The 11057-nt window shown below is 40.7% G+C and overlaps 3 protein-coding genes across 5 annotated transcripts; all 3 read left to right on the plus strand.

The window, feature by feature from the left end:
* The first annotated feature begins 780 nt into the window (after positions 1-780).
* LOC143210351 (endochitinase-like) lies at positions 781-3420 on the plus strand. Of its 2 annotated transcripts, none has more exons than XR_013009239.1 (6): positions 781-918; positions 1290-1353; positions 1489-2132; positions 2694-2925; positions 3074-3216; positions 3297-3420. XR_013009239.1 is itself a non-coding variant. In XM_076427130.1 (6 exons), coding segments are annotated over exons 1-6 (1185 nt in total). In that variant the 5' UTR covers positions 789-879; the 3' UTR covers positions 3299-3420. The 2 variants fall into 2 exon arrangements, 1 of the variants encoding a protein (XP_076283245.1); XM_076427130.1 differs by having other exon boundaries at positions 789-918; positions 2694-2986.
* A 1619-nt stretch (positions 3421-5039) lies between these two features.
* Rps16 (ribosomal protein S16) lies at positions 5040-6105 on the plus strand. Its single transcript, XM_076426763.1, has 5 exons — positions 5040-5125; positions 5220-5264; positions 5341-5472; positions 5706-5820; positions 5901-6105. Exons 1-5 carry the CDS (start codon positions 5117-5119, stop codon positions 6044-6046), a joined length of 447 nt encoding a protein of 148 aa, XP_076282878.1. The 5' UTR covers positions 5040-5116; the 3' UTR covers positions 6047-6105.
* Positions 6106-6474: 369 nt separating this feature from the next.
* Oseg4 (intraflagellar transport protein Oseg4) lies at positions 6475-10866 on the plus strand. 2 transcript variants are annotated; one of them, XM_076426762.1, is made up of 3 exons: positions 6479-6520; positions 6629-6741; positions 6815-10866. In XM_076426762.1, exon 3 carries the CDS (start codon positions 6881-6883, stop codon positions 10433-10435), a length of 3555 nt encoding a protein of 1184 aa, XP_076282877.1. In that variant the 5' UTR covers positions 6479-6520; positions 6629-6741; positions 6815-6880; the 3' UTR covers positions 10436-10866. The 2 variants fall into 2 exon arrangements, with proteins under 2 accessions (XP_076282876.1, XP_076282877.1); XM_076426761.1 differs by having other exon boundaries at positions 6475-6741.
* Positions 10867-11057: the final 191 nt, after the last annotated feature.

The following is an 11057-nucleotide window of genomic DNA, read 5'->3' on the forward strand; positions in this document are numbered from 1 at the left end:
ATAGCCCAATCCTTTCCGAATAAGACAAAAAAAATGTAGCTCAATCGGACAAACAGTTCCCGAGATAAAAATTCGTAAGCGAGGCCCGTTTTCGCCGAAATGGGCTAAAATTGAAAACTTTGAAGGCCTGCCATTTCTAAAAAAATTCGAAACCGGCATAATGATGACTTAACCCCCCCCCCCCTAATTTCACATGGACTACAATATATTTCATTCAGAACAAAATCGACGATGGTGCCTGCAAAAAGTGATCGATTTGGCATGGAATGACCCAGTATCTTGAGTAAATATTGACTAGATCTAGTCAATTTTAATATTAAAATTGAAGAGACAAGGGGTGCGTTCCGTTTCACGCTTCAAGCGCATACACTGTATAGTGTAGTATAAGAGTCTCTATGCATACACTATACAGTGTATGCGCTTGAAGCGTGAAACGGAACGCACCCTATATTATACTAATGCCTCGGTCTATTTATACGTATAGACAAACTTTCGGAAACAAAAGCTCTATTATTACGGCATGAATTTCAATGTGTCAAAGGTTCAAAACAACTTGCTATAAAAAGTTATTCCTGTTGAGAATGTGCAAACACAATGATTAATACTCGAACGCCTCTATTTTCCTCATTAGGACACACCGCAATGTACATAAAGAAACAATCCCCCTAATGAACTGCACGCCAACAACTTGTTCATATAGTATAATTACGTGGTGTATTTGCTTAATACTTTGGTGCGATAAGATCGAATGACTTAGCATAGAAATAGCACACGTGGCTCTGTTTGACAATCGTTCATTTAATTTACTGATACATTTTGAATGGGGACAAAAACACGTAACTCTGGGTATAAGTACGACGGAACAATTGTGATTCCTTTATGCAACTGTTGAAGCCGTCGAACCGCCGACCAACTATGGTAAGAACTTTTACGATAATCGTAAGAAAAACTTATTCTTCTACTACTTAAAGCATGTCTTTCAATAATTTCATAATTGTACTCTCCACTTCATAGTGTCCTATGCGAATCCTAAAGCATCCGATATCTTGAAATCGATGTAATTGGTCGGCAAGAAAGTAATTTCGGTAGTTTAAGGTGAAATAAAACCGAATTTATTTATTCAAGCAATGAACTTTAATTTTCGATGATCATTCGCCATCTTTCCGATAGCTTCATAATTCCGCGCTCATAAAATTTCTAAAAAAATTGGGTTTTATATTTCACTTTAAAATACCGAAATTACTTTCTTGCCAACCCAATGTACTGAAGAGATGATTACATTCTTACAGATGCACACGAAAATCGCGGTTCTGGCCATCTTCTTGGCTATTGCAGCCTTATCAACAGCAGAGAGTAAGTGTACTAAAAAAATTCCATGACTGGTATCGGTAAAATCTCCTCGGAGATTATAATATTTCTGCGAGGCTCGATAACGCGAAAATTCTAGGTAAAAAATGTACTTATTTATTCCAATCGAAAACATTTCAGAGAAAATAATCTGCTACTACGAGAGCTGGGCGAAAGACAACCCCGGAGAAGGCAAATACCCGATCACGTCTCTCGACGTGAATCTCTGTACGCATGTGATCTACTCGTTCGTGGGGGTCAAGTCTAACGGAGAGTTCAAACTGCTCGACGACAAGTCCGATCTGCCTCACTTCACCAAATATGTAAAAGGCCACGGTGCCAAGGCTCTACTTTCCGTCGGTGGAGCTTCCGAAAAGTCGAAGAAGTTCTCGAACATCGCCGCAAACGCAGAATCACGGCATCGGTTTGTAGAAAGCGCGGTGAACTACCTGAAGAAGTACAACTTCGACGGACTGGACGTCGATTGGGAGTACCCGAATCAAAACGGTGGCAAGAAAGCCGACAAGAAAAACTTCGTCGAGTTGTTGAAGGAACTGAAACAAGCGTTCTCGAGCCATGGTTACAGCCTCAGCGCTGCAGTCGGTGCTGAACAAGATTCCGCTTCCAGATCTTACAAGATCTCGAAAATCGCAGCCTACTTGGATTTCATCAACGTCATGACCTACGACTTCAATGGATACTATAACGGTTACACTGGCATGAATTCTCCGCTCTATGCCTCAGCTAAGGACGAGCATGATGACTACTACCGGCAGTTAAACATTGTACGCATAATATCGGAACAATAAGTTTACTACATTCGAATATCTTATGAACTGAACTGTACTGAAAGATTTACCAAACGTGATACACCTTTGTATAACACATTTTCGAAATCTGAGTCGCAGTTATTAGACCGATAAGATATCGCAAAATAATAATAGTATTCATGGGTACAGATAATGGGAATGGGGTTTGCTTAATGGCCCCTAATAAGAGATTACAACAGCAACGCGAAAACACCCGCGAAAATGTTCGATCAGTTCCTCAAAGTAAAGTATTTCCCATCGCAGTTGACCTTCGATGATCTTGAACGACCCTAAATCGTAGGTCGCAAATTATCTTCATATGTCCTAACATGAAATTATGCCACCTTCGAAAATACGGAAGTTTCGTCTGACATATTTTTTCTATCAGCAACCGAGTTATTCAGGTGGTCTGTTTTAAGCGTCTCGTCCTGTATTTATAATACTAAACGAATTAGCCGCGTCAGAGAGGGTTCACTGCATTTCTGGCAAGCAGTCCTAAGCGAATGATTTGATTGATGATCTTTTTACGGTTATTAGAACGCCAGCATTCATTATTGGCTCGACCAAGGTGCCCCAGCCAACAAGCTCATCGTTGGTATACCATTCTACGGAATAACCTTCACTCTGAAGGACAGCAGCCAACACGGTCTTCATGCCCCCGCATCTGGCCCCGGGAAAAAGGGACCGTTCACCAACGACGAAGGTAACATCGGTTATAACGAGATGTGTGTAAACCTGAAGAAAAGTGGATGGACCGTGGTTCGAACAGGTAAGGAAGACGTACCTTATGCGTACAAAGGTAAACAATGGGTCAGCTATGACGATCCTAGGTGAGTGTTTATTTGTAATACTAAAGTATTAAGCACATCAAATGATTAAATGATCAAAGTATACGTTTATGTAAAATGTCTTTACAGCTCGGTCCGGCTAAAGGCTGAATATGCCAAGTCTCATAACCTCGGCGGTGTAATGATCTGGAGCGTTGACACCGACGACTTCCATGGCAACTGTGGCCCCAAAAACGCGCTTCTCAATGCTATCCATGGGGTTTTGAAAAAGTGTGAGTAATAACAAAAGAGTAAACTGCGAATTGAACCTGTGTTGCAAATACATATATATGATCGATCGATTTATTTGTAGAAGTCGAATAACATTATCTGGATGGATCGAAGACGCTGTTTTGCAACTACGAAAATTCAAATAAAACAAATGAGTAAGCCAGACGAATTGAAGAGCAAATAAAGAATATATACCATAGACATATCATATCTTTTCTCTATATGTCTATGATATATACATAGAACAAATTGTTTTCTCCTTTATCCCCCACCCGTCAATTGCTTCAACTTTATACGCTTTCACGAATTCGGAGTAAACATAGCTGCTTATCATGTTATATTGATTGCAAACAATAATCTGAGTTTAAATATATGTACATCGCACCTTATCGTATTTCCTCATTTTCGAAGAAGGAACTTACAAAATCAATTATTTATATCGTATTGATCATCTTTTATCGCTGCGTCAATTTGACACCAGGAAAATAAAGTAAACCGTAAACATGAGGGTTAAATTGTGTGTGAGGGTTAAACATCTAGTAAAATAGTATAAAACACAAGATTTGAAGAGTACAGTAACCAAAGTTAATGATTCAACAAATCTATAAAAATGATTGGATTACTTTTTTGATGGGTGGTTAGTTTATGAATGAAGATGAACGATGCATGAAGATCCGCAATCTAATTTTAATATTATAAGTACACCTCTAGCTTAAAGTGATCCGCGCAAAAATTATAATTCGCAGTTGATTGTTTAAAAATCCGTCGGCCGCAACCGATTTGAGCGGCACAGCGCGATCATTTAGATACCTCTTAGGTACGTCGAAAACAGTCACCCCCATCCTTGGGGAGTGTCCAAGAGGACGGCCCTATGAGTATAGAAGGCACCAAGTGCACTATTTCCCTAACAGCAGTTGTATAAATGAACTTAATTAGGTGTTTATCATGTTTTTTGAATGTGGGCCCGTCAAGCACATTGCGCCCGAACTCGGCAGTCCAGATATTGCGCCCGACGGAAGGTTAACGATTAAAAACTCGAGGGACCGCCTTGCTGTACGCAACCCGTCGTATTAGATTATAAGAAGGTCAATCGGAAAACAGGGGCACATCTGCGCAGGAGTCATGGTGGTCTGGCCAATAATTCTGCGCTGGTTAATTCTACTTATCTACTTACTGTCGAACTGTCGAAGTATTTAGTGATTTACTTACTATGCCATTATTTATTAACTGATAAAAGTGTTTGCACAAATACGACTTTATAACGATAGTTTAGATAAGTATTATCAACAGAATTTTAAATCGCAGACGAGATACATATATTTACAAAATAATCGTATTCACAGAAAGAAACCGATTTACTTAGTTTCCAATTTCTCTTATCAATCTTGTCTTATGATATTACTCAAACTATCCAGACATACAAGAAGAATTTCCAATTTATGTTATTAAAAACGAACTTGCCGGTTAACGGTTAATCAATTGATGATGATCACTGAAGAGATGAATAATATATATGTACATTTTTTTATTTATTCATTCGTTAAAAGTCTTTTACGAACAGTACATTGTATTAAAACTTTGAATAAGCAATAAAGTACAATTGTATAGTTTGTATAGTTTGTTAACAAACTAACTTGCTGAATATTATTTTTTAAGTAATCTAAACAAAGCTCCCGTTCTGGCAATCAACAAACGAATTTCACAGTTCGGAATTAGTTTTCCGATTCGCTTTTAAAAATCCGCGTAAGTCGACGACTTACTGCACTTCAAAATTTCAAAATTTAAAATTTCCCGTCACTAAGCGGAAATCGTTTCGAGACCCGCACATGACTCCCGTAGTACTACTGACGAAAGCATTGTGCCGCCACCTTTCCACTTCCTTTCCACGACGTGCTATCCAAAATGCAGAAGGTGAGTTTATCATTTGCGGATTACTGCAGTTATTGCAATCTCGTAAAAAATAATTCTGTAACTAAAGAATGATGTACAATCACTTTTGTTACAGAAACAAAAGGAACCGATCCAGTCCGTGCAAGTCTTCGGACGCAAAGTAAGTATAGCTGCCAAAAAATAAGTGAGGTTATGTTTGCGCGTGTTTCTTTAATCGAGCACGTTTGTATTTACAGAAAAGCGCGACTGCAGTCGCGTATTGCAAACGAGGACGTGGAAATCTTCGCGTGAATGGACGTCCTTTGGAATTAGTCGAACCACGTGTACTTCAGTATAAATTGCAGGAACCCATTCTATTGTTGGGCAAAGTGAGTACTATGCAATGCTTTCACATACTACAAGCTTGAAATTTCTTTCTATACCTTCCTTTCGATTCAAGATATCATTGTCAATCCTTTAATATTAATCTATGATGGTTTCTTATTCCGAACATGATTGGTTTTGATTAAACAAAAGATTACTGAGGAATTGCAATGTACCTTCTCATGCAAAAATATGTTTACATAGAACAATCTTTATTAATGATCTTCTGTATTCATAGGAAAAATTCGCTGGAGTTGATATCAGAGTCAGAGTAAACGGTGGTGGACATGTTGCACAAATCTATGCTATCCGCCAAGCTATTTCCAAAGCTCTGGTCGCATACTATCAAAAGTGTAAGTATTATTGATTATAAAGGTTCTGAGAATATTAATATCAATGTAAACGTGCCTAACAATTTCACGTTTACTTCCAGACGTTGATGAAGCAAGTAAAAAGGAAGTCAAAGATATTTTGATTCAGTATGACCGAACCCTTCTGGTAGCTGATCCAAGGCGGTGCGAGCCAAAGAAATTTGGTGGTCCAGGTGCCAGGGCACGGTACCAGAAATCTTACCGTTAATTTCACAAATTTCACATTATACTTTATTCATAATATTGAATAAAAAATTTAAAAACCGATTCTTTGACTTGCATTTCATTCTTTTTATATACACACCTCTTTTACTCATAAATTTTACGGCAATCGACAGTTTTGTGAAATTAAGTATCTTCAAAAATATAATTTATAGAGGAAAAAATTGTGATGGGTTTTTTGAATTCGTACCTTTTTTGTAAATAGGTAGTTGCTCTTGAAAGATTTGTAGCTACATGGTTTCACAAAATTGATTGAGATTCACTTTCAGTTGTAGTTTTTTTTAATAAACTGAAGGTCTGGCGTACACAATTTCTGTCCTTGTCTTGTGACGCCACCTAACAGGCGATGAGTGACATAGTTTAGTTAAGTTTCATCAATTTGTCGTGAGAAGACGCTAGTAGGTTTTTCTGCCATCAGTTTGTAATTTGTATGCCGGATGCCGAAGCCGAAACCCCAGCCGTAAGCGCTCCCATTTCCTTTTTGTTTACATCTATCATTCTTTGTCAATTTTTGAGTGATAAGTGCTGCCTTTCCAAAATATTGAAAAAATATATGCACTTACGACAGAATGTAAGAGGATGCAGACGTCTTGCGAGACGTTTTTGACATACACACAATAAACACCGACTTGACAATCACGACAACAAACATGTTTATCAACTGTCAAGTACTGGCATAATGTAAGTAACGTAAAAGAAATATTCAGAAAATAGTCAAGTGATTTCTAGTAATCCCTGATGTTTCTTATTTCAGAAACTTGTACAAGAGTATGGAGCATTGATTTTTAATCTCAAACATTTTTTAATCCGTACAATCAAAATGTTTGTCTACTTGAGTAAAAAGATTGCAATACCGAATAACTTTCGGTTGAATTGTATAGGATGGAATCAGAAGGAAGGTTACATCGCAGTCGGCGGGGAAGATGGTTTATTAAAAGTACTTAGAGTCGATTCGAACCCTAGCGGATCTACAGGTGGAGGGAAATTAAGAAATATACAAACTGCTAGTAATTTAAGTATGAACCAGACATTGGAGGGTCACAATGGTCACGTGCAAGTTGTCACTTGGAATGAACAACATCAAAAATTGACTTCCAGCGATGAGACTGGATTAATAATTGTTTGGATGCTGTACAAAGGTTCTTGGTACGACGAAATGACAAACAATGGCAATAAATCAGTAGTGAAAGGAATGTCGTGGAGTTCGGACGGTCTGAAGATTTGTATAGTTTACGAAGATGGAACTGTTATCGTTGGTTCTGTAGACGGTAATAGAATTTGGGGAAAGGAACTAAAAGGTGTGTCTCTGGCTGGTGTCCAGTGGTCACCCGATGGGAAACTGTTGCTGTTTGGTTTGAAGAACGGCGAAGTTCATCTTTACGATAATCAGGGTGTATTTTTAACAAAGTTGAACACGATATCGATGAACACTGGTCAGATTCAAACGATTGTAGCGTTACAATGGTACGACGGTAGAAATGGTTACATAGCTCTAGATTGTCCAACTCTAGCCATTTGTTATAGAAACGGTAAGATACAACTGATGCGAAACACAAACGATGACAATCCGATTGTCCTGGAGACTGGCATGACAGCGGCATGGTGTTGTTGGAATAGTTATGGTTCTTTGCTCGCGGTAACTGGTATGATGCCGTTGCTGGGGAACGGAGAGACGAAGGATACGAATGTGATTCAATTTTATACACCATTCGGTAAACACATGCGAACTCTACGGATACCTGGTAGAGAAGTGACCAGCTGCGCGTGGGAAGGAGGATCTCTCCGAGTAGCTTTGTCCATTGATTCCCATATATACTTTGCCAATATTCGATTAGATTACAAATGGACTTATTTCAGCAAAACAGTTGTATACACGAACGAAAGGATCAGCAAGGATGGGATTTCCATAATGTTTTGGAACACTGTGAACAACACATGTTGCACCAAACACGCGAGGGCGCTAATATCGATAGATTCGCATGGGGAACACTGTGTACTAGCAGTGATGAACGATCCTTCGCAAGGTTCCGAGCAGTTTGCTCTTCTGGTTTGCAACTCTATAGCCACTCCGGTTGACGCGAAGTTCATCAACTTGGAGCCACTGTGGGTAAGCATTACGAACAGTCTGGTGATCACCGCGTCGAAGAATAACTTTCTCCTGTGGAATTACCGTACTCCTCGTAACGGATCTTTGCACGCGAGCAAGCCAAAGAGGGAAAAGATTTATCACATCGACGAGACACCGACGGGTGTGACGGAGGTCATTCAAGATCTGGATAAAGATAGATCGTTCGAAACACCTATTAACACTAAAGCCACCATGGATCCGATTTGTTGTTTGTCGGCGAGCGAGACTGTTCTGTTGATAGGCAGAGAATCAGGTATGATCCAACGGTATTCCTTGCCGCAGGTAACTCTAATGAATAGATACAACACGACTTGTAAATTATACAAGATCGCGATCAACTGCGACTCGTCCCGCGCGTCTATCATGGATACGAGCGGTGTGTTGACGATGATGGATCTGGAAACGGATAACAGAAGGTCGACTTCGAAAGATGGGGAGTCGACAGACGATATTAAAAAATTCGAGAGGAAAGACGTGTGGGCGATGTGTTGGGCGGAAGATAATCCGACTCTCCTGGCTATCATGGAAAAGACTAGAATGTACGTGTTAAGAGAATTCGATCCTGAAGAACCGATATCCTGCTCCGGATACATTTGCTCGTTTAAAGACTTGGAGATACGTTGCGTTCTGTTAGACGATCTTATGCAGAAGCCGGAAGATACTAAGAACGAGTTGATAGTGGACCTGGAGGTGAAGTCTTTGAGAGACACGAGAGAGTTGTTGGTCAAAGTTGGTTCGAAGGAGGCGAACAACTTTATTCAGGACAATCCGCATCCGCGACTGTGGCGTCTGCTGGCCGAGTCGGCTCTGGAGAAGTTAGATCTGGAGACAGCGGAGAACGCGATGGTCCGTTGCTCCGACTACTTGGGCATACAATTTATCAAGCGTTTGCAGAACGTGCACAACGATCAGTTGAAGAAGGCGGAGGTGGCAGCGTACCTGGGCAACTACGACGAAGCGGAGAAGCTGTATTTAGACATGGACAGGCGGGACCTTGCGATCACGTTGCGACAAAAGTTGGGCGACTACTTCCGAGTGGTACAGCTGATGAAGATGGGCATCGGTGGATCGGACAAGCAAATGGAGCACGCTTACAACAAAATCGGGGAGTTCTATGCGGAGAGACAGAATTGGGAGGGGGCCAGAGAGTACTACGAGAAGAGTAGAAATTTAGAGAAGTTGGTCGAATGTTATTACAAGTTGGAGGATTTCGTTCAGCTGGCGGGAACGGTGCAACAACTGCCGGACAAGAGTCCTTTGCTGAAGACGGTGGCTAGATTGTTGGCTTCAGTGGGCATGTGCTCGCAGGCCGTCGCGGCTTACATTAAATACGGAGACGTAAAACTAGCTGTAGACACTTGCGTTCGCTTGAATCACTGGGATCAAGCCGTTGAGCTGGCTAAAACTTATAAAATGGCGCAGATCGGCGAGCTGTTGAACAAATATGCCAATCATCTTCTCTCGAACGGCAAGAGGTTACAAGCGATAGAACTCTACAAGAAAGCGAACTATAATCTGGAGGCTGCGAAGTTGTTGCTCCAGCTAGCCGAAGAACAGGCAAAGTCGAGAACCAATCCGTTGCGCGTGAAGAAGATCTACGTTTTGGCAGCGTTGCTGATCGAGGATCATATAAACGGTGCGCCGTCGATCAAAGGAGCACGTAGCAACGTCGTGATGGGTCTTGCGGAGAACAACGAAGACACCCGAGTAATAGAGAACGCCTGGAAGGGTGCGGAAGCTTATCATTTTCTTTTATTGGCGCATAGGCAGATATATTTGGGGAATTTCGACGCGGCTATGAAAACAGCTCTTCGGCTTCGCGAATACGAGGACATTCTGGAACCTGAGCATGTATACTGCTTGTTAGCATTGTCCAGCGCCGTTCATCACGCGTTCGCTGTATGTTCCAAGGCTTTCGTCAAGCTGGAATCGTTGGAGATAATCCCGGAATCGGTCAGGGAAGAATACGAGAACTTGGCGGTGGATATCTTCACGAAGCACAGCCCGAAGGACGCTCGCAATTTGAAAGCCGAATGCGCGAATTGCGAGAGTCTTGTGCCGGATTGGTGCGTCGCTTGTCCGAATTGTATGACTAGATTTCCCGCTTGCATCGTTTCAGGGAAACCGCTGATGGATCTCAGCAACGCTTGGATATGTACCGTCTGCAGACATCACGTTGCTACCGAGCGAGACGTCGTTAATATTAATGCTTGCCCCTTATGTCATAGCACTGTCACTTATATGTAGATTGAGCGTCAACAGTCTACGTACTTGTAATGGTTTCGCGAAAACAGTAAAACCAGCATTAGATCTCATAATCGTTCACGCTTAATATTTTTGTACTCTTATGTTTACTGTTTGCGTAACAACGAGCGGTGTAAACAAGAATTGTTCTAACAAACGGTCGATACATGTTTTAAAGTCGTCGAGAAAGCAATAATGTGATATTTTCATAGGCTTAATCATGTTTGAAATTTCGTTTTTGAGTGTACGAAAAATGTATTTTTACCACTCGTTTGTTTCGCTCGCTTTTACACGTAAGGAATAGTGATATTGATTCCGTCTATCTATACAAGTACATATTATTATACCGTCCAATAATAGAATATATTTCTGTAAAGTGATTTGCAGAACTATTGCACTGACAAGTTGTGAGATATAAATATATTTTCAACTTTTTCGATTGGTCTCTGTGATTTTCCTCCGACCTATAGCAATGGCGTTCACTTATAATGACCATAGTAGTGATCGTTAGTGATCTCGTTTCTTATCATGTTTCTAATTCGCACCGCAGTATCAGGGACATTCCTGGTGACTTTGTGCCGCATTGATGAGCTCCTCCTTCGCTTTAATGTACGTGCTGAGGGCT

The sequence above is a fragment of the Lasioglossum baleicum genome, chromosome 7, assembly GCF_051020765.1.
Source record: "Lasioglossum baleicum chromosome 7, iyLasBale1, whole genome shotgun sequence".
NCBI classification, from domain to species: Eukaryota; Metazoa; Arthropoda; class Insecta; order Hymenoptera; family Halictidae; genus Lasioglossum; species Lasioglossum baleicum.